We start from the raw sequence: 23,487 nt of genomic DNA, 5'->3' as shown, positions 1-23,487 counted from the left end.
GGAAGCTCATCCCAAAGGGTGGACACACAGAGATACAACACTAAGATATCAATTTGTAATGATCAAATATCAAATTTTTGATCTAAATGACTATATTATCCATCAGATATAGAATGTTGTATTGGTGTATATGAAATGATAATTGAGGTTTATGACATCTTGTTTTAAAATATTATTATTTAATATATTGTTTAATACAATTGTCTAAGTATGGTTCAATTATGAGGGGATTTTCATACTTAAACACACACACCATGTTCTAGACAAGCAAACAATGCGCTCTCTCTCTCTCTCTAGCTGCGGTATGAACAGCCGTCGATCCCTCTCTCTCTCTCACACTGGGTGCACTGTGTCTGACTCTGGCTGCGGGAATTGTGAGTGTGGGAGCTTCCTCTCTATGGCTGCCCTACATGCAACGTCCACACTTGTTGCAGTTGTAGTTGTCAGCGACTGCAGTTGGTGTGTGCCAAGGGCTTCTAGTTGGTCGGCAACTGCTTCGTCGACGGCTGAAGTTGGGGCTTGATGGCGGTCGTAGTTGGTGTATGCCAGGTGTATTGAGAGCAAGGCTAAGCAACGACGCCAAGGGCTTGGGCAGTGGTTGGAATTGGTGCACGCCAGGGGTAGTGAAAGCGGGGCTACGCTGTGAAGCAGCTCTCTCTCTCTCTCTCTCTCTCTCTCTCTCTCTTTCTCTCTCTCTCTCTTTCAGAAGTTGTGGCAGCTCTCCGCATGCAGCCTCCAATGCTCACGTGCACACACACAGTCTCTCTCTCTCTCTCTCTCTCTCTCTCTCTCTCTCTCTCTCTCTCTCTCTCTCTCACACACACACACACACACACACACACACACACAAGTCTGATGGCAGTGCTAAAGGTAAGCAGCGTGGCGAAAACTGCTATGGCTGTGGGAGCTATGGTTGCGGTGACTGCACGTGCGGCTATGTTGGGCTTGACGGTAGAGGTAAGACTAAGCAGCGTCGCCAAGACTGCTGCATGGACAACGTCTCCAGTTGGGGCTGACTGTTAAGTATGGAGCCTGATTTACCCTTGTATTTTTCTGTGGTAAAAGCGCACATTTGTAAGGCCCCCATTATGAGGAGAAGCCATCGTGCGTGAAGGAAAATCACTCGCCGAAAACCAAAATTTTCACAGCCAAGAATCGGGGCAACTTTAGGGGCCTCAGGGGCGGAAGCCCCTGAGACTTTTTTTCCCCTCACCGGAATATTCCTTTTCGTCGGAATATTATGGCCAGACGGCGGCTTGAAAGTGGTCGGAAAACAATCGTCGGTTGGCCGGTGGCCGGTAGTCAATGGTCTGTGGCTGGTGGTCGGAAGTCAATGGCCGGTGGGCCGGTGGCCAAATTCAATGGCCGGTGGCCGAATTCAAAAGCGGACTTGTCTTCTCAAGGGCGGCCACACATGGGCGGATTGGAGGGTCCGATTTGGACTTATCTACACAAGGGCGGCTACATATGGCTGCCTGTCATGAGAGAGGGCAGCCCTTTTGGCCTATAAAAGGAGGCCATTTCTACACACATTTTATAGAGTGTGAAGTTGATGCAACATGGTGAGTGTGAGGTGGTGAGAGTGAAGCAAGGCGGGAGCTCCATTAAGGGTATAATCCCTATGTAAACTACTTCTTGTTTTGAAGTACTAAAGCCATTGAATGGCTGCTTTTTCGTGGACGTAGCCCACATTGGGTGAACCACGTATATCGTGTGTACTCTCTCTCTCTCTCTCTACTCTATAATCTCGTGTATGTAAATCTGTCTCTCTCCATTAAGTAATCTACTCAATTATCTATTTAGCTACGTCTTATTTCCTAACAACTGGTATCAGAGCAAGGTTTGCTCGTAGCTAAATTATCTCAAGGAAAGGATTCCTTGAATTGAGTGGGAGTTATGGCGGAGGAAGGGAAGCTCAAGATTGAGAAGTTCAACGGCAAAAACTACCAACATTGGAAGATGCAGATTGAAGACTATCTCTACCAGAAGGACCTCTATTTGCCACTAGGCGGTCTTGCAAAGAAGCCCGCAACGATGGCAGATGAAGCATGGATTGTCCTTGATCGAAAGGCACTGGGAACAATCCGGTTAAGCTTAGCGTCAACGGTGGCCTTCAATGTTTCGGAGATGAAGACCACGGAGGACTTGATGAAGTCACTTGACGACTTCTACGAGAAACCATCGGCATTCAATAAGGTATTTCTTATGAAGCGCTTGTTCAATCTAAAGATGGCAGAGAATGGTTCAGTTGCAGAACACCTAAATGACTTTAACACAAACATAAGTCAACTTCGATCGGTGAAAATCAATTTCGATGATGAAGTGTGAGCTCTTCTCATACTATCATCTCTACCGGATAGTTGGGACAGCCTTGTGATGGCTGTAAGTAATTCTATTTTTGGCACAAATACTCTTAAGTTTGATGATGTTGTGGGTGTTCTCCTAAGTGAGGAAATACGAAGGAGAAGCACAGGAGAATCATCAAGTGCTGCACTGTCAGTGGAAACAAGAGGAAGACCTAAGGAGAGATTCAAAAACCAAAAGGGTCGTGATCGCTCAAGGCGAAGCAAGTCACGCACAAAGTCAGTTCTTGAATGTTGGAACTGCGGCAAGAAGGGCCACGTCAAGATGGATTGTTGGTCCAAGAAGAAGAAGGAGACAAAGTCTCAAGACAACAAGCCAACATCGGAGGCCAATGTGGCAGGTAAAGTAGAGCAAGATGCTCTAATTCTCTCATTAGACAATGTGACTAATTCCTGGATAGTAGATTCCGGGGCTTCATTCCATGCGACGCCACACAAGCAACATTTCCAAGACTACACCAAAGGTAATTTTGGGTATGTATACTTGGGAGATGATGAAGCTTGTGAGATTGTCGGCAAAGGTACAGTTTCTCTCAAAACTACTAACGAAAATGAATGGAAGCTTAAAGATGTTAGGCATGTTCCTTCTCTTCGCAAAAATTTGATCTCTACAGGACAATTGGACGATGAAGGTCACAACATTGCATTCGGAAACAAACGGTGGAAGATCTTAAAGGGATCTTTGGTGGCTGCCAAGGGAGAAAAGGTCGGTACACTTTACTTGTGTACTGTTAGCACGCAACCTTCAGCTTGTGTAGCAACTACATAAGTTGACAGTGCGGTGTGGCACTACCGACTTGGGCATATGAGTGCCAAAAGAATGCAAATCCTTCAAACAAAGAAGCTTCTACTAGGTTTGAAAGAAGTGGACTTATAGTTTCTGTGAAGATTGTGTTTATGGTAAACAAAAGAGGGTAAAATTTCAAAAATCAGGAAATGAAAGAAAAAATAAAAAACTTGAGTTGGTTCATTCTGATGTTTGGGGTCCTGCAAGTACACCATCACTTGGTGGCTCATTGTACTATGTAACATTCATAGACGATGCGACTAGAAAAACATGGGTTTATGTCATGAAGAATAAATCCGATGTATTTTCCATATTTCAAAGGTGGAAAGCCTTTGTGGAGAATGAAACAGGTACCAAGGTTAAATGCCTCAGATCTGACAATGGAGGCGAATATTGCAACCAAGCTTTTGAAAGCTTTTGTGCTAGCAATGGCATTCGGAGGCAAAGGACAACCCCAAGGACACCCCAACAAAATGGGATTTCGGAAAGGATGAACAGGACAATCATGGAGCGAGTACGACACATGCGGCTACATGCAGGCCTACCGCTTGAGCTTTGGGCGGAAGCTGTAAGTACGTCTGTGTACTTAATCAATCGGTCACCCTCAACGGCATTGGATGGGGGAGTTCCAGAAGAGGCATGGACAGGTAAACCGGTGAATTATGCATTTCTCAAAGTGTTTGGGTGTGAGGCTTTCATGCACATAGATAGAACCCTAAGATCAAAGCTAGATGCAAAGTCCAAAAAGTGTTTCTTCATTGGCTATGGAGAAGGTGACTTTGGGTATCGCCTATGGAATCCTAAAGATGGTAAAATCTTAAGAAGTAGGGATGTAATTTTTAACGAACAAAATATGTACAAAGATTACTTGGAAAGAAAACAAACAAAAGAAACAGGTGATGAGTACATGGAGCTTGAGGACGGTGAAGACTCAAGGACTGTAAATGGTGACAATGTGCGTCAACCAAATGAGGAACCTCAACCTATTACCTGAAGATCTACAAGAGCAAGTAGACCTCCAGAAAGGTTTGTTCCTTCCTTCAACCATCTCTTGATCTCAGATTCTGGAGAGCCAGAATCATACGAAGAAGCTATGCAACATGAATCCAAAGAAGAATGGACGAAGAGCATGCAAGTGGAGATGGACTCACTACATCGCAACCAAACATGGGAGTTGGTTGAGTTGCCTAAAGGTAAGCGGACACTTCAAAACAAATGGGTGTACAAGCTGAAGGAAGAAGAATGTGGGAAGAAAAGGTACAAGTCTAGGCTTGTGGTAAAAGGGTTTTCTCAAAAGAAAGGTATTGACTTCAACGAAATATTTTCTCCTGTTGTAAAAACGAACTCAATTAGGCTTGTCTTAAGCCTTGTGGCTGCTCATGATCTAAATCTCGAGCAAATGGATGTAAATACGGCATTCCCTCATGGTGACTTAGAGGAGGAAATCTACATGCTTCAACCAAAGGGGTATGAAGTAAAAGGTAAGGAGAAAATGGTTTGCAGATTAAAGAAGAGCTTGTATGGTTTAAAGCAAGCATCAAGACAATGGTACTTGAAGTTTGATCGATGGATGTTGGATCATGGATTCACAAGATGCAACTCGGATCACTGCGTCTACACAAAGAATTTGGGAGATGGGAAATTCATCATCCTAATGTTGTATGTTGATGACATGTTGATTGCAAGTGCTGACATGCAGGACATCAAAGACCTAAAAGAGGAGCTGTCTAAATTTTTTTCAATGAAAGATTTAGGTGCTGCAAAGAGGATACTTGGTATGAAAATATCAAGGGACAGGACGAAGAAGACAATAAAGCTATCTCAAGAAGATTACATCAAGAAGGTACTAGAAAGGTTTGCAATGCAAAATGCAAAACCAGTTTCTACACCTTTGGCTGGTCATTTTAAACTAACGAAGGATATGTGTCCAAAGACACAAGAGGAGATAGCCTATATGTCTAAAGTTCCATATGCTGCAGCGATAGGTTCTCTAATGTATGCTATGGTCTGGACAAGGCCAGACATTGCACATGCAGTGGGAGTTGTGAGTAGGTTCATGGACAACCCACATAAAGAGCATTGGCAAGCTGTGAAGTGGATACTTAGGTATCTAAAAGGGACAACAACAAATGCTTTGTATTTTGGAGGAACTGATATTTTTCTAGAAGGGTATGCTGATGCAGATATGGTAGGTGACAAAGATACTCGAAGGAGCACTACTAGCTATGTGTTCACGGTTGGAGGCACAGCAGTAAGCTAGGCTTCAAAGCTGCAGAAAGTGGTTTCACTTTCTACCACGGAAGCAGAGTATGTAGCAATGACGGAGGCAAGCAAAGAAATTATGTGGCTTCACTGATTCTTAGAAGAGCTTGGATTCAAACAAGACAATTGTGTCTTGTACAGTGATAGCCAAAGCGCTATCCATCTTGCAAAGAACTCGGCCTTTCATTTAAGGACAAAGCACATTGAGGTGAGATATCACTTCATACGCACTCTTTTGGAAGAGGGATAGCTAAAGCTAGGAAAGGTGCATACAAGTGAAAATCCTGCAAACATGTTTACAAAGGTGGTCAACAAGGAGAAGTTGAGCTTTTGCTCATCTTCAATCGGCATTCAAGGATAAGAAGCCAGAATGGAAAGCAGTCAGAGGTTTGGTTTGGAGATCAGTCTCCAAGTGGGAGATTGTTAAGTATGGAGCCTGATTTACCCTTGTATTTTTCTGTAGTAACATTTGCAAGGCTCCCATTATGAGGAGAAGCCATCGTGCGTGAAGGAAAATCACTCGCTGAAAACCAAAATTTTCACGGCCAAGAATCAGGGGCAACTTTAGGGGCCTCGGGGGCGGAAGTCCCTGAGACTTTTTTTCCCCTCGCCGGAATATTCTTTTTTGCCGGAATATTATGGCTGGACGGCGGCCGAAAAGTGGTCGGAAAACAACCGTCAGTTGGCCGGTAGTCAATGGTCGGTGGCCGGTGGTCGGAAGTCAATGGCCGGTGGTCGGTGGCCGAATTCAAAAGCGGACTTGTCTTCTCAAGGGCGGCCACACATGGGCGGATTGGAGGGTCCGATTTGGACTTATCTACACAAGGGCGGCTACACATGGCTGCCTCTCATGAGAGAGGGTAGCCCTTTTGGCCTATAAAAGGAGGCCATTTCTACACACATTTTATAGAGTGTGAAGTTGATGCAACAAGGTGAGTGTGAGGTGGTGAGAGTGAAGCAAGGCGGGAGCTCCATTAAGGGTATAATCCCTTTGTAAACTACTTCTTGTTTTGAAGTACTAAAGCCATTGAGTGGCTGCTTTTCCGTGGACGTAGCCCACATTGGGTGAACCACGTATATCGTATGTACTCTCTCTCTCTCTCTCTCTCTCTCTACTCTATAATCTCGTGTATGTAAATCTGTCTCTCTCCATTAAGTAATCTACTCAATTATCTATTTAGCTATGTTTTATTTCCTAACACTAACGGTGGAGCTCCGGCTACACAGGGTGGCCTTGTGCTGCAGTTGGTGCACACCACGTCTCTGTGTGTGTGTGTGTGTGTGTGTGTGTGTGTGTGCAGTTGGTGCGCATCCTCCAATGCCCACGTGGACACACGCATGCACACGCACACACACACACCACATAGCATTATCTGTTTCTCACTTGCAAGTGCTGCCGATGGAGCTCTCTCTCTATCTCTCCCTCTCTCTCTCAAAGGTTGTCATAGAGATAGCGATGGAAACCTCTCTCTCTCTCTCTCTCTCTCTCTCTCTCTCTCTCTCTCGTTCTCATCGAAGTGACTATAAGGATGGGGAGATGAGGTCACGAGGGACCTAATTATCATGGATGGAACTGGCTGGAGCAGCGAAGCTTTCAAATTTATGGGCTCCAATCATTAAACGGGGCGAGCGTGCTGGAGAAGGCTCTGACGACGGGCGGCTGATTCTTTTTTGGATTGTAGCCTTCCGCTCGCATTTTTCGACACGTGTAAAGTCCACTGGGCTGCTATTATAGAATACATATAGACTATAGATATAGATTCTATGATGTTGCTGGCTGTGTCTGGTTGTTTCCGTGGCTCCTGTTGAGCGACACGTGTAAAGTCCACTGGGCTGCTATTAGAGAATACATATGGACTATATATATAGATTCTATGATGTTGCTGGCTATGTCTGGTCTGGTTGTTTCCGTGGCTCCTGTTGAGCACGAAAGTTTATATAATTTTTTGGTTTTGCGAATATATTCACCCACATATTGACATACTGGCTCGCTATTAAAAAAAATCATTACTTTTGAATATTCCAACCCCCCCTCCCCACCCCCCGACAGTTCTTCCGCCCTCACCCGCGAGCTACTTCATTGCCCTCTTCCTCTACCTTTGCCTCTGCACGAGCACTGGTCGCCTACCTATCACAATCACAGATCTGCGAGCCATAGCACCGCACACACAAAGAGAGAAAGACTACCCATCGTAAGCACACTGTCCTACAAGCCATAGCAGCACGTGCATAGCTCCACGCAGGATTCTCGTGAGGGACTGTGCATACCAAGAAAAGGAGGTATGCCCTCCTCTAGGCTGAGAGAGAGAGAGAGAGAGAGAGAGAGAGAGAGAGAGAGAGAGAGAGAGAGAGAGGAGTTACATGGGCATGACATGCAAACTGGCAGTCGAGTGGAGTCGAGCGGTGAAAGAGAGAGTAGAAAGTTGAGAGAGAGAGAGAGAGAGAGAGAGAGAGAGAGAATCTCCCTAAGATTCTAGGCCTTCCAAATTTCTCAACATAGTAGGCACATACTCTGGGTCTTGCTAAAAAAAAAACCACTTTCGAATGGTTTATTAGCGAATCAAACCCGGAGAAAGGGTTTAAAGTGCTAAAGCAGCAGTTTCATGGATGGCTCTTGCCACAAAAAAAACAAATAAACAAAACAAAACCACTTTGAAAGGGTTTATTAGACAATCAAAACCGGAGAAAGGGTTTAAAGTGCTAAAGCAGCAGGTTCATGTATGACAGAGGAGGCGCTTGATGATGATGAGGCTCTCCCCAAAGCGTGCGAGAGAGCCCTTCTCCACTCGCTTGTTTCGACGCTCAATTCAGTGTGGGCTTGCCACAGCTCCAGAACCTCGGTACGGGTTTTCGTTTTGCCGCGGTGAGCAACAAGTATCATTTCCTCAAACCCCTATTTTTCGAGCCGTTTGTACATTCACAACATCTGCATCACGCCCTGATCTTCCTAGATCAAGTGCAGTGCTTCCAAAATGGTCCTCTGTGTGCACAACCTCCAGAAATGGTCGTCAGCTATTATCAAAGGGCGTGCATATTTTCCAGTGTGATGCCAAAAGGGATGAGAAGTTGCAAAATGGGCATGTTCGTCAACGCCGTAACACACATAGCGAGTGTGAATCAAGCATGGCATGCACAAATGAGGAGTATGCTGTGCTCAAGAGCAAGGTTTCTTTCAGCTCATGTGAGTCAAATGGAGAGAATAGGAATATTGAGGAAGTTCAATCCCGTGACGGGGGGAAGTTATACACTAGGGTTGCATCGTCCATAAAATTCAGGAACTGCAGACGTTTCCGAGAAAACCCGGAAGCTGCAAAAGTTCGCTTAAAGCTCGATTTGTGTTCCAAGGAGGCTAACCTTCAGGATGCATTAGTGCTCTTTGACCAGGTTAAACGTGAACAGCGGGTGCAATTTGATGTATATGCCTACAATATTTTATTATACCTTTGCTCTGGTGCTGCATCAGGAAAATTGCTTCAAGATTCTAGGCGTATAAAAAAGTCATCAAAAACCACTACTCAGAAGGATGAAAATGCAGGTAAAGGTTTAAATGCCCATGAGGATAGCAATTCTTCCAAGGTCTGGATAGATTTCAACCCAGAGGACATTGAACTGGCGGTAACAAGGGCAGCAGATATACTTGAAGATATGCTGCAACAAGGTGTGGAGCCAAATGAGGCCACTTATACCTCTATTGTTAGACTTGCTGTGGCCAAGAATGATGGTGATCTTGCTTTTGAAACGATAAAGCTGATGGAGTCATCAGGCGTGCCCCCTAAGCTCAGGTCCTATGGTCCACTGTTGCAGTTGTTTTGTGCATGCAATAAGGCAGACAAAGTTTATGAGGTGGATGATCACATGTTAAACTTGGGTGTTCAGCCTGATGAAAGCATGATGGACAGTCTCTTGAAAGTGAGCATGGAAGCTGGACGTGAGGACAAAATATATTCCTTGCTACACAGGCTGAGGACTTCATTGCGAGAGTTGTTGCCAACAACAGTGCAATCAATTGAACAGTGGTTTACTAGTGATCATGCAGCTCTTGCAGGCAAGACAAAGTGGAAGAGCCCACCGTCCAAAGAGGATTTGAGAAGAGCCATGGTGGCTTCTGGTGGGGGTTGCCACGGTTTAGGTTGGCTAGGGACAGGGGCTTGGCAAGTGAAGCGAACAAGCATAAGCAAAACTGGCTCATGCTTGTCTTGTCGGGATATGTTGTGTGTTGTAGATCTAGACACTAAAGATACTGAAGACTTTGCAAACAGTATTGCAAAGCTTGCTTGTGAATCACACAAGGGCCTCTCACAGTTTCCAAATTTCCAGGTTTGTTTGTAATAGCAAGCATGGTATTTTAGGTCAATGTTGTTTAATTTGGCAGTATTTTAGGCCAAGTTATCGACAGAAGCTATGATGTTAAATCAATCTTCAGAGTTATAAATTGGCGTGGCAAGTAAGGTTCATGTCTCATTGTTTGTAGAACATTCTTTTGGCAGGATTGGCTTGATAGGCAGGGGCCTTTTGATGCTATTATTGATGGGGCAAATGTTGGATTATACAATCCCAAATTATACAACGGATTCAATGTTTCACTGGTAATAAAAAAAATTCTTTTGCTATCTGACGCAAATGTGCTTTGGGATGTCCTGATGCATGGTTAATATTGTGCCCAGTGTATTGATTCCGTTCTTACCTCAAGTTGTGCATTGAATGAACGGCATATGTGACAGCTGCAAGCAGTGATAAATGAAGTGAGTGCTAGATTCTGCACTCGTAAGCCTCCGTTGGTGATATTACATAGCCGTCACATGCATGATATAGCTAAAGCTTCCAACAACGATGCACGCTTACATAGGAGGAGAAAAGATTATATACCCTTCTTCACTCCAAAGGGAGCAAACGATGACTGGTAATTTATGGTTCTAATCTTGGTTTGGTAAAATTTTGTGACACAGGATTGAGGTTATTGATAGATCAATGTTTTTGTGGCAGGTTCTGGCTGTATGCTGCAGTCAAGTGCAAATGCATGCTCTTGTCCAATGACCTAATGCGGGACCATATTTTTGCACTTCTTGGAAACAATTTTTTTCCCAAGTGGAAAGAGAGGCATCAGGTGTTCTCTTGTTAACTTAAGCTTTTCTATTGCTGATTGTAAGCATCTTGCATCTGCTTTTTTTTTTGCTTGCTGCTGCCCATTGTCATTATGTGCTTGCACTTGCTACTCTGGTTTAGCTGCCTCCACTAATCAAATGTATGCTTTTTATGGATGCTGAAGTCCTTGTGTCCATTTCTTGATGACTTTCCCATTGGCTATTTAGCCTACAACGATTTTGTATCTCTCTGTTTGTGTATAATGTGAACCCTAACCCTAAACCCTAGTTGAAGCTGTGTGGGTCTAGGTACACTTTTTTTCGGCCATTGTAGCAGGCTACAGTGTCACTTTCACAAGACACATAGTTAGTACAGTTGGTCTAGGCTGGTTCACACTAGACGGACTCTCGTGGCTGGGCAGTGACGTGGCAACAGGGATACGGACGGTGGTCTAGTGGACATCGTGGTCAGGTCACCACCGATAGATTTAGATGGCTGACATTTATGAGCCGTTGGTGGCTCTTTATGGTTGTACATATGAGTAGTAGCTGTTGGGTCATCGGATCATCTTCTAGCTCTATGGTCCAACGTCGTTAGGAGGAGCGAGTCTATACACACAGACTGCTTCACCATCCTTGCACATGAACCTCTACACCCCATTGTACCTGTGAGTCGTGGGCTAGAGCGGAGTGTGGTGCCACGCCTGAGTCTGTATCAGTTCTTTGAGATAGTCGAGTCATATGTTGTGGTCTGCTGTTGTGTCTCTGTGAGCTCATTTGTTGTCTATTTGTTCCTTTGTTTTCAGTCTGCTTTGAGTGAGATTGTCACGCACATTGCACTGAGGAGCACCCACTGTAGAGAGCACGACACACTATCCGCGCTACAGGTGCTCTCATTTTGGCGACCATGATGGGATCTCAACTGAAGTCTCACTCTCTGTTGAGAATACAAACAGCGAAGCTAGTGGTTTTTACCTAGCCTCGCCTTGCCTTGCACTATTCTCCTCTCGCCTTGGTCCAACTAGTCTAGTCCTCCCTCGCCCTGGTCCAACCAGCCCTTGTCCTTGGACTAGTCCTATCTCGAACCTGGTCTAGTCCTCCTCGTCCTTGGTCCAGCCTGGGTCTAGTCACTTGCTTGGTCTAGTAGAGTCTAGACCAGTCTTCAGCCAGTTCAAGGTTTCTTGCCCCAAGCTTGGGTGGATTGGTGTTGCTGCATGACACATACAAGGCGGTCAGTTGAGCGTCAAAGCGCACTACTGAGTCCTCTGAAGTACTACAACAGAAGACGACCCTTGGTACCTAGTAGAAGTCCATCAACCTCATCACCCATACCTCCACATACGACATCACCCATTCCTCCATCCGGTTCCACATCTTCCAGATCACCTTCCCCAGTAAAGCTCTCTCCTATTTTGCTACAGTAGGCTATTGAGCAACGAGCTCCTGAGCAAGGGGCCATGGAGGCTTTGGCAAGTGTTTTGGCCAAGGTAAACATCAAGTTCCCTACCTTCAAAGGTCTCTCTTCAGAAGATGCTGACGACCATGCAAGGAGGTTTGTATCTCTCTATAGGGGTCGTGGTCTTAATCGAGAGGATGCTTATTCTGTACTCTTTCCATCTACCTTGGATGGCTTAGCAGACAAATGGTACAACCAGTTTGCAGAGAACCATTTTGCAACTTGAGCAGCCTTAAGACAACAGTTCTGTGCAGCATTCAGGCCAGGTGACTACCAGGAGAAGGTTTTGGATGAGTTGGCCAATATGGTGCTCCAGCCAGAGGAGACTTTTGCAGAACTTATGACTAAAACCAAGTCTCTGGTTGCCAAGCTTCCCCCAGCAACCCGGTGAATTTATGGTTAAGAAGTGGGTAGAGAACGCGCTTTCCAAAACTTCTCAGCAAAAACTCCAAGAGAGTCTCCGACCCGACGCCACTCTAGGAGTTCATCACAGCTGCTACTAGGATAGAGGGGGCTAGGAAGCTGTTCACCAACTCCCCTCACATAGAGACTCCCTCTGTGTTTTCGAAAAGTACAGGTGAGCCCGATATTGGGGTTGATGATGACTTTCCTGATAGTCATCTCTTTAAGGTCGACATGACCCTAGAATGGTATGGAGATGTGTTACATCTGCTCTCTACTGGCCTATATCTTGAGAATGCTTCTCCCTTGCAAAAAAGAAGACTCTTGTTGAAGTTTAGACCCTTCTCTTTGATTGGCGGACAGCTCTACAAATGTGGGCCAGATGGTGTGCTGCGCAGGTGCGTCTCTCCTCATGAAGTAGACCACATTCTGGAGGATGCACACAGTGGTCCTACAGGTGGCCACTACCCTGGGGCCTGGTCCCATCACGGCGCAAAAAATCTTACAGATAGGCTTATGGTGGCCCTATATATTTAGAGATGCTATTGCTCATGTCAAGATTTGTGATGTCTGCCAGCGATGTGCGCCCAAGCCTAGCAAGCAATCAAATCGCCCTCTGCAGGTATCTATGGCGTGGTTGCCCTTCGAGCGATGAGGCTTGGGACTTTGTTGGTCCAGTTACTCCATCTGCTCAACCCGGCAATCGTAAGTATCTCCTGGTAGCAACAGATTATGCAACAAAGTGGGCCGAAGTGGTGGCTACCGTCGACTGTACAGCCGTCACTATCGCACAATTTTTGTATGAAAATATTTTTTGCAGGTTTGGGTGCCCTCTGGAAGTCACCAATGATCGAGGTAGTCATTTTGTCAACGACCTGATCTCCACACTCCTTACTAATTACAAGATTTTTCATCGCAAATCTTGCTCTTACTATCCTAGAGCAAATGTGCAAGCCGAGAGCACTAACAAAGTGCTAGTCGCGCTTCTCAGGAAAGCTTGTCACCTGCATCCAACGTCTTGGACTCTGGCTATCCTCGGCACAGTTTGGGCTTATCGCACCTCATTCAAGGCAACCACTAACTACACTCCCTTCCAGCTAGCTTTCGGTCTAGAATCAATAGCACCATATGAGTTCAACTCAGGTTCCGCAAGGGTGGGAAGTGTTCGTGTCACAACGGGGATTGCTTCCGTAAACCTCTCTCGTCTCTCAATGTTAGAAGAGAGCAAGATGTTAGCTTCACATGCTCTCCAAGCCGAGCAACTTCGTCGCAAAGCGTGGCATGATCGCCATCTCAGAAAGCCGAAAATAACGTAGGGGTCCTTGGTCCTACTCTATCAAGCGAAGTATCTGAAAAAAGCTAAGAAGCTGGTCCTAGCCTGGCAAGGACCTTTCATGGTACAAGAGTTTTTGCCACGGGGCTGTCCAGTTAGTCACTCTGGAGGGTGCTACCTTACCATTGGTAAATGGATCAAGAATCAAGTGCTATCACTCGCCTTGATTATATAGAAATCTGATGATGATATCCCTCCCACCACCATATGATTGTCCCCGCCTCAGCTCTTTCTCTCTCTTGCTTACCATTTTTCCCTCTTCTCAAATCTTTCTCATGACAGTTCTCATATCAGTTGTAGTCAGTGTTATTTTAAAAAATTCCCCTTGTCACTGCGTGCATCCATTTTTGCTCTCATTTCATTGAGATAAGTGGGTTTTTGGAGTCCTGCTATAATCCAACTTTACTGCTGCTCTGTCTCTACTGCCTCTTTGTTCTTGTAATTTTCTTAAATATACGAGGTTCAAGTCTCGTCGGATAGATCTTTGATTTTTTGATATTGTTCAACGTTTAAACCTGCTCTACTGCATCTCCCTTTTCCGTCTCTATCTTATGGTGCGCTCTCACAAACTCACATCTCTCTCTTTGCCTTTCTGGTGCGATCTCTTTCGTAACACTCCTCAATATGCTTCAATCCTGATGCCTTCCTCCCTTCATTTGATTCTCTGTTCCCTCTCTCTCGCACTTGCAAGGCAAGTTTGCTCGAGGGTGCGAATTTCCTTTAACCTTTCTGATAGCCCACATTTGGTTAATGAGAGCCCAAATCCTAATAGAGCAGAAGCAAATAAAATTCTTACTCTGGAAGCCTTTATCTCTCGCTCTCTTTTACCTCTCTATCTAGTATCTCTGCCTTTTTCTTTCTTTCTTTCGCTCACTGCACCCTTGCCTTAATGTGTCTCATCTCTTGCTGTGTCCCGACCCCTCTTATGAAAACCTCCTCTCTTCCGACCCTACCCTCCCTGTCTGCTTCCCTTTCTGCCCCTCGCCCCTACCCACCCCTTGCCCCCTAATTTAACCCTCACCCTATCTAGTCCTGGACCCTTTCCCACCCCTCACCCCCTTACTCACCCTCACCCCTAATTCCCCCTCGCCCCCCTATACCCCCCTCGCCCATAATCTAACCAACTCCCCCTCGCCCCTCACCACACCCTCGCCCTACCCTCTACTGCCCTCGCCCCTACCCTCCTCGGTCCTCGCCCCTACCCTAAACCCCCTCGCCCCTACCCTCTAGATTACCCCCTCGCCCTACCCAACCTCTCCCCCTCGCCCCTAACCACCTCCCCCTCGCCCCTACCCAACATTACCGCCTCGCCCTAACCACCTCCCCTCGCCCCTACCCTAAACTCCCTCGCCCCTACCCACTAAAAGACCCCCTCGCCCTACCTCTACTGCTCTTGCCCCTATCCACTAAAACCCTCTCGCCCCTACCCAACTACACCCACCCTCGCCCTTAGTCAACTATTTTCCCTAACCCTTCCCAATTTTTCCCCCTCGGCCCCTCTCTAATAACCCTCGCCCCTATCCTAAGCCCATCGCTCCTTCCCTCATCCCCTCTCTCTCTGCTATCGCCCCTACCCTAACCAAACCCCCTTCGCCCCTCCCTCAGTTCATCGCCTCTATTCAACTACAGGTCGCCCCTTTCTCAGTCTATCGCGCCTCTCTTCAACTACAGGTGATTCTATTCAACCTTCGCAGAAGGACGTGCTTCAGCTTTTCATCTCAGTCTTTTCGGGCAGATTTTCATCTCACGCTCTTCAGTCAGACTTAGTTCAACACAAAAGGAAAAGCAAAGAAAACAGAATTCAAGATGGCTGGTACAAGCAAGAGGGCTCGGAAGAAAGCTTTGTTTCGACAGAAACCTACTGAGACACCTCGAAGTGAAGATGTAGAAACTTCCAGCCATGGCCTCACTGATCTATCTTCCACTGATCGCAGTGATGAGAGTTCACTTTGAACTTCCATCTGCAACAGCCTCATCCTTCTCTTGGAGAAGTTTTATCAAAAGAGCAGCTACATACGCTAGGTCTGTCAGCATTAGCAGAGGCCGATCTGCCTTTTGATATTCCCATGGATATGGTGCATGAGGTTCTTAAGTTTTTTCCCAAAGTAGAGGGCACCCACTGACTGCTACACGCATTGGTCACGCTTTGGGGATGACAATCTTTCCTGCAGTAAAACCGGCTATGAGAACCTTTTCACAATTTTCAAAAGATGCGACAATCGAGGCATGCAAAGAGCTACTTAGTACTAGTCATGCTGACTATGCAAGAAATAAAAAGCTCTGGGCCATTTTCAAATACTACTTCTTTGTCAGAATTGCTAAAGTAAGCAAGGGCAGATGTGACGTGCCTACTATATTCTCGCACTGCGAAGGCCTATACTGCCTCATCCACACCATCCCGTGTGGCTTTCATCAAATTCTATTTACCTCTTTATAGTCGCGGGCAAAAAGATTCAAAGCTTAGGTGTAATCTGTGCAATCTAGCTTTCAATGCTTTGCAGCTCCCATGTTGACCTGGGTCATTAACATACCTGTTAGTCCTATGGATGTGGATGCGGATATGCGGCGTAAAAGCTCTAAGGCAAAAGGGAAAGATATTGAACAGACAATGGATCTACCTGGGAAGCCTAAGAAAAAGAGGGCGAAGAGTCTTCAATATCACTGCCAGTTTCGGAAAGCCAGCAGCTTCGAGTGAAGCAACCTGTTCGACGTTCCTCGCATACTTCCGCTATTGGTTCGATGGTAAGTTCAGGCGTTGCAGATCACACTATGCATGTCAAAACTGTGGCTTCTACAGTGTGTGTTCCTCTCTCTACTGCTGCTATTTTTACTACCATAGTGACTAGCTCGCAAGCCCCAGCGGGAGTTGCTTCTTCTCCTATGCCTAGTCCTGTTGCAACCACTCCCACCGTCTCTACTCCGATAGAGAGGCACGCTCCCATCCCAGTCCACTACCACGAGTAGTGCCACTTGCCACCCCTATACCACCAGCTGTACCACTTGCTAGCTCTCTTCACCCTGACACTGTTACAGGACCCTCCACAGTGTCGGACTCTACATCACTTTTTCGGCTATCTGAGGATATACTGCAGGAGTCCAGGCAAGCCATTGCCACCATTGAGCTTGGAGCAGAGCGGTTAGCAGCTACACACCAGCGTCACGTAGCTACTTACGCAGTTATGGAGGGATCTCTGCGAGTTGCTGAGAGCGCCATCGCCGATCGGGATGCTACTATTTTCGCACTCCAACAGGCCTTGAAGTTAAAGTCTCAAGTGATTAGTGACCTTCAAAATTAGGTACAAGGATTTAGAGAACTGCTCTCACATGAAAATAGGGCAACCCAGCCACCCAGCCTACGATGATGGGTATGGGGCATGGGTGGATTAGAGCAGGTACACCAATGCAGAATGCAGCAACGGGTCCTTCTCAGCAATGTATGAGACTTTACCCACAGACTCCAGTTCAGTTCTACAATCAACAACATTATCCTCAGGGATTTCAGTCGTCACCATTGCCTCAGATGCAGAATGTTACTTGCTGCGACAGAATTGCTGGAGCACACCGCCATGGCTGTGTTACTCGACGTCCTCAGTACACTACAGGATAGGTGCTACCATTTGCCCAGCAGCAGCAGGTGGCTGGTCCCTTCCCAGGGGCCTCAGTTATGGACAGGAGAGCTCACATACAGCAGGGCCCCACCATTGATTTGATGGCTCCACCTTCAGAGACTGATGCTTCGGGTGGTGTGGCGACTAATCTTTCTCTTGGGTGACTGGGCAGTTTTTTATAATGACAGTGATGTGCAGTAGTGGTTTCTTTGCGGTTGATTAGCAGTTTCAGTTGTTTTTCTCACCGAGACGGTGAGCACTCTTGTGGCGGGCAACCTGTAGCAGGCTACAGTGTCACTTTCTCAGGACACACAATTAGTACAGTTGGTCTAGGTTGGTTCACACTAGACGGACTCTCTTGGCTGGGCAGTGACGTGGCAATACGGACGCTGGTCTAGTGGACATCGTGGCCAGGTCACCACCACTCAGTTTGGGGATAGATTTAGATGGCTGACATTTATGAGCCGTTGGTGGCTCTTTATGGTTGTACATATGAGTAGTAGCTGTTGGGTCATTGGATCATCTTCTAGCTCTATGGTCCAACGTCGTAGTTAGGAGGAGTGAGTCTATACACACAGACTGCTTCACCATCCCTGCACATCTGAGCCTCGACACCCATTGTAGCTGTGAGTCCTGGGCTGGAGCTGAGTGTGCTGCCACTCCAGAGTGTGTATCAATTCTTTGAGATAGTCGAGTCATATGTTGTGGTCTGCTGTTGTGTCTTTGTGAGCTCATTTGTTGTCTATTTGTTCCTTTGTTTTCAGTCTGCTTTGAGTGAGATTTTCACGCACATTGCACTGAGGAGCACCCACTGTAGAGAGCACGACACACTATCCGCGCTACAGCCATGTTGATTATCATTTCTTCTGTGAGTCGATCCTCATTTGTAGACCCTCTGAATAGGGAAAACTGCGCCCTTAGTTTTCTTGATTCTGCTGAATACCATGGTCTTTATGGGCTGCTTTCAGAAGTTCATTGATTTTTTTCTGTTTTTTCTTGCCTTGTGATTGTTTGCTCAAAGGACTTTTTCTGTTGTAGGTGGCAAGGAAAGTGATGAACCATTTCTTTTGTGGACTTGTCATAATTTTTTTCTCTGGTTGCAGGTTCGATTCACATTCACACACAAGTCTCTAGAGATTCATATGCCGCCTCCCTACTCAACCATCATCCAGGTCTGTGGCACTTACTGGTCAGTTCAGACTGGTTGTATCTATGTCTACATATGTCTAATATCTTGTTATTTTACATGATCTTAGGAATCTCAAAATGGGTCATGGCATGTACCACAAGCTCTACAAACTGGAGATGATGACAATGAAGCGTTGCGGGAATGGTTGTGTGTGACAAGATCGGGTGCTGCCTCGTGAGTATAAAGAAGTGCTGCTGTTAACAGGTTGCCTGTTCATCGGCAGTTGCCGGTCACCCAGTGCCAGCATGCCGTACCTTTTTAGTTCACTGGGCGTGTTTGGCCCAATATTGTGAGGGTTGCTTGAGGAAAGCCCAATATTCTGAGTCTTGGGGGAGTTAGCACCTCTGTAGCTCTGACCATGCATTCTTTGGTTGGCTTCTAATTGTAGACCAGCATTTTGGCAGTCTGTTTTTCGTCTACACAGGGCCTTAAAAGGCATTGAACCCTTGGCAGCAATTGTGGATGGTTGGATAGAACGTGTCGATTAGTGCCACATGGCAAGTGAGTGGCGGCAAACATTCCTCTTGATATTTCTTATACGAGAGACATCAACTAAGCATTGTCTTTTGTATACGTAGGCCTCTGAGAGAGAGAGAGAGAGAGAGAGAGAGAGAGAGAGAGAGAGAGAGAGTTGACGAATGTTTTCCCATTTCTATTTATATAAATAGGGGGTTTGAGTAGCAGCTCATCCTCTTGTGTATTACAATGTGACTTTTCACCTTATTATCATACCTGGTTTTTATGCTTTTCCATGCTTGGGATGCAGCACTATTGTCTTGCCCTTTTGCAGGCTATTCCAGCTTCTCATGCAAAGAACTGTTGCTCTACCTGGTTGGACTAAATTTGGACTACCTGGTTGGACAAAATATGAAGGCGGACTTCAATGTCGGAGCGTTTTATCTAACAAGCTATTTGTAATTTCAACATTCTTGAATTTGAAGTTAAGAGTAGCAATGTTGTGCAAGGCAAGGCTAGAAGATGCCTCATATGTTACTTGATCCTTTTTGGTCGGTCAGGAGAAGAAAGTTTTTAGGTTGCAAGAACAATCCCAAGAGACCTCAAAGACCTACCCAACGAGTCTTCAACTCAAGATCTATTACGCGAGGGGAACTCTGATAACAATATGCCATTAACCAATATGTCATTTATGTGATTGTGCATTTGCAACCTTGGTCTTTCTTTCTTCAAGAAGAGAGCAAGCACGCACATGCCCACTCGACTCTCTCTCTCTCTCTCTCTCTCTCTCTCTCTGTGTGTCTTTGTGATCACCATTTACTTCAAAACATTCATATTTATAACACAGCCAAAAAGTTTTATTGTTTTAGATATCACAAGTTGATGCGACATGCATGTAACAACTCAATTAAATCAACTTGGTTTTTGTTGGGGTATAAAGCTCAATGTGGTCGCCCAGGTAAGTGGGCGGGCCGCCAGGTATGTACACATATTCTTTTGTAAAAACCTAATAAGAACTCACTATGCTCTACACATTACAGTCGAGCGAGTTTACCATATCGTCGTGCTCTTCTTCTCGCACTCTCCCTCGCGTCGCACTTCCGCTCGTACTCCTTCAACTCGTATCAGAGCTCAGATTGAGGCTCGGAGCAGCACTACAGGAGGCTAGAGTCACCAGCTCAGATTGGAGTGAAATTCGACAGGCGAAGACACGGCCCCAAATCCTGTGGGAGGAACTGAAGGACTTGGTGTTCTCAGAATTTCATTCTGAGGTTATCTCGGCCACCGTTCGGCTTCGACAAAGGTCTGCGCAGGCCATTTTCGACTACGTGGTCTCGACGAATGCAGATCCGACTCTGCAAATTTGGGGTTTTCGGCCTACGACTGCAGGTGTTGAGGATATCGACACTCCCAGAGTGTTGATTTGTGGTTGTCTACACATCGAAGTACGGCTCAGTTCTTGGAGGCGTGTCACATACGACACGGGCGCATCTACACAGACTGTAGGCGACATCCACTAGTTCATCAGGTAGCTTGTGTTTGCTGCTTGATATTCTAGATTTCTTCTTGACATTGCAGACACTTCCACATGGGATGTATTGTCAGAGATGATGTATGTCTGTTGAGGGTTTGCTGGCTGTGAGTCACGCATCAAACAACCGCCGTAGCGGTTACAGCATACAGTGGGAAATTTGTGGATGTATGACTTTGTGGGAAGTCTATGTATTGTTAGATTTACTGCAGCCTTTGTCGAGGGTCGAGTGAGGTTTTATTGAGCTGGGGGATTCTCGAATGTTGAGATCCTTTTGGTGATACAGGTTTTGGAGCGATCCATCGAGCACCCTCAGATAGGCAGCTAGGATGTATTGACTTTGAGTTAGACAGTTGGGATTGCATCTTTGCTTTACTGCCGTTGAGGCATTGTCGCAGTCTATGCTTATAGGACAGTGACAGGACAGTGAGAGACAGTACAGGTGTAGGACAGGTTTACCCGCAGCTTACAGTATCAGAGAGAGAATGTTTTTTGAGTTGTTTTTTTGGTCTGTTTTTGAGTACACCAGAGCCATTTTACAAAGGAGACTCTGTCGAAATTTATGCAGAATCTGAAGCTTTCTTGGTTCATTTGACAAGTTGATATTGGTTCAGAGGTCAGTTTATAGGGGAAGCTCTGCCGAATTTTTCCCAGGAAAGTAAACCATTGTGAAGTGTAGCTATGGCTGGATCACAGCACACTGCTCTTTACAATATCAAGAAGCTGGATGGAACCAATTTCTCATTGTGGAAGAAGCAGATTTGGCACGTGTTGGTACAAAAGAAGCAGATAAAACCTATAAAGCTCAAGGGGATAAAACCAGAAGATATGGACGAAGATGAATGGAGCGAAATGGATGAATTGACACTTTCTACCATTATGCTGACTTTGGCAGAAAGCGTTTACTTCAATGTAGCAGACGAAATGTCGGCTTATCAAGCATGGTTAAAGCTGAGTGATCTTTATGAGAAGCAGAGTGCAGCTTCACAGGTATACTGGCTTAAGAAGCTTGTTGACTTGAAGATGAAATAAGGGACACCTATGTCCAATCATCTGAATGAATTCAACACAATCTATAGTCAGTTGTCAGCTCAAGGTGTCAAGTTTGATGAACCTGTTAGAGCTATGTTCCTGTTGATCACATTGCCGGAAAGTTGGAACACTTTTCGCACAGCTTTGAGTAATTCTGCACCTCCAGATGGTTTGAACATAGCAGGTGTAGAAGGAAGTCTGCTTACTGAAGAAACCAATAGAAAGACAATGGACAAAGGCAAAGGAACAGCCTTAGTTGTCAGGGGAAGGACCAAAGAAAAGTACAAAGGTGGAAAGAGGAATCAGTCTCGTAGCAAGTCCCGCAGTGCTAAAGGCAAGAGTGACATAGAATGCTACCATTGTGGCAAGAAGGGTCACATGAAAAGAGACTGCAGAGAATGGAAAGCAGAAAAAGGCAAAGAGAAAGTTGAAGACCATGGTGAGAAGAACAAGTCCTCAGTGAAGATTCAAGAAATAAATGTGACAAACACTGTTGCAGAGGATGACAGTCTAGTGTCAGGAGACATCTACTTCTTGAAGAATACAATGGACTCAGCTCTTCTTACAGCATCTGATGGAAATGCACCGAGTGACTGGATTATAGACTCAGGGGCATCACTTCATGTGTCTCCAAACAAGGAGTGGTTTACTTCTTATGTGACCACTAAAGATCATGTTCGGCTAGGCAATGGGCAGACATGTGAGATCTTAGGTGTTGAAGATGTTCAATTGAAGTTTCAGAATGGCTCTTCTTTCACGCTGAAGAATGTGAGACATGTTCCCGCAATTACAAAGAGCTTGATCAGCACAGGTTTACTTGATGATGCTGGCTACGTCACCACTTTTGGACAGAACATGTGGAAGATATCCAAGGGTTCTATGACAGTAGCACATGTAGTAAAGTCTGGAGGACTTTACATGATTTATGTATCAAATGTCTCTAAAAATGTAATCAATGTAACCGAGCAGCCGAACGTTTCTTTGTGGCATAGCCGGTTAGGACATATGTCCAAGAAGGGAATGGAAATCTTGTCTCGCTCTGGTTATTTGCCTGGCTTTTCATTTAATGATTTTGAATTCTGTGATGGTAAGCAAACACAGCAGCCACATAAGCATAGAAGCAGTAGAAGAGATACACAGTTGGCACTTGTTCATAGTGATTTGTGTGGACCTATGCCTAACCTATCTCTAGGGGGAGCTACTTACTTTATGACATTTATAGATGATTACTCGAGGAAAGTATGGGTTTACTTTCTCAAGCACAAGGATGAAGCGTTGAGTGTTTTCAAAACGTTTGTGACACTTGTGGAGAATCAGAGTGGCAAGAAGCTTAAATGCTTACGCACTGACAATGGTGGAGAGTATGTTTCAAAGGCCTTTCAGGACTTTTGTGAGTCAAAAGGTATAAAACGTGAACTTACTGCTCCTTACAATCCTCCTCAAAATGGTGTTGCTGAGAGGATGAATAGGACCATACAAGAGAAGGTCAGAAGTATGTTGTCTAATGCACAGCTGCCAAATGCGTTTTGGGCTGAAGCTGTATCAACAACTGTTCATCTTGTAAATAGATCTCCTAGCAAGGTTTTGCAGAAGGATTCAGTGCCAGAGATGGTATGGTCAGGCAAGGTGCCCTCATACAAGCATCTCAGAGTCTTTGGCTGTGAGGCATATACTCACGTTGCAAAGGAATTTAGGAACAAACTTGAGCCAAAGAGTAGAAAGTGCATCTTTCTAGGCTATGGTAATTCTGGTGAGATGGGGTACAGACTTTGGGATCCCGAATCCAGAAAGGTTATCCACAGCAATGATGTTCACTTTAATGAAGTCAAATATCATTCTAAACCAGACAAAGTTGAGGAGATTAGAAGAGTTGTCTTCCAAGAAGATGGACCTGCACGTGCAAGACAAAATGTCAGGGCTCAAGAGGAGCAAGGACAGGATAGAGTGGAACCACAGGTTGTGGCTGAGCCTGAGCCACCTATTGTGC

The 23,487-nt window shown here is 45.5% G+C and overlaps 1 protein-coding gene across 2 annotated transcripts; it reads left to right on the top strand.

Annotated features, from left to right (window-relative positions):
* Positions 1-8,083: 8,083 nt before the first annotated feature.
* Positions 8,084-19,054, top strand: LOC147445642 (proteinaceous RNase P 1, chloroplastic/mitochondrial-like). 2 transcript variants are annotated; one of them, XM_086525095.1, is made up of 6 exons: positions 8,085-9,729; positions 9,900-9,998; positions 10,134-10,312; positions 10,396-10,516; positions 18,396-18,464; positions 18,549-19,054. In XM_086525095.1, the coding sequence occupies exons 1-6, from the start codon at positions 8,152-8,154 to the stop codon at positions 18,657-18,659; spliced, it is 2,157 nt and encodes a 718-aa protein (XP_086381221.1). In that variant the 5' UTR covers positions 8,085-8,151; the 3' UTR covers positions 18,660-19,054. The 2 variants fall into 2 exon arrangements, with proteins under 2 accessions (XP_086381222.1, XP_086381221.1); XM_086525096.1 differs by lacking the exons at positions 10,396-10,516; positions 18,396-18,464; positions 18,549-19,054 and having other exon boundaries at positions 8,084-9,729; positions 10,077-10,214.
* The last annotated feature ends 4,433 nt before the right edge of the window (positions 19,055-23,487 follow it).

This window comes from Adiantum capillus-veneris, chromosome 12 (assembly GCF_014529385.1).
Source record: "Adiantum capillus-veneris isolate H3 chromosome 12, ASM1452938v2, whole genome shotgun sequence".
NCBI classification, from domain to species: Eukaryota; Viridiplantae; Streptophyta; class Polypodiopsida; order Polypodiales; family Pteridaceae; genus Adiantum; species Adiantum capillus-veneris.
This window is presented reverse-complemented; position numbering and strand designations above follow the sequence as displayed.

Excerpts from the sequence above, each read along its gene's own strand:
- LOC147445642 (XM_086525095.1), top strand. The coding sequence starts at position 8,152 with ATGATGATGAGGCTCTCCCCAAAGCGTGCGAGAGAGCCCTTCTCCACT. Across the intron at positions 9,999-10,133 it reads ACGGATTCAATGTTTCACTG|CTGCAAGCAGTGATAAATGA; the intron begins GTAATAAAAAAA and ends CATATGTGACAG. Across the intron at positions 18,465-18,548 it reads CCTACTCAACCATCATCCAG|GAATCTCAAAATGGGTCATG; the intron begins GTCTGTGGCACT and ends ACATGATCTTAG.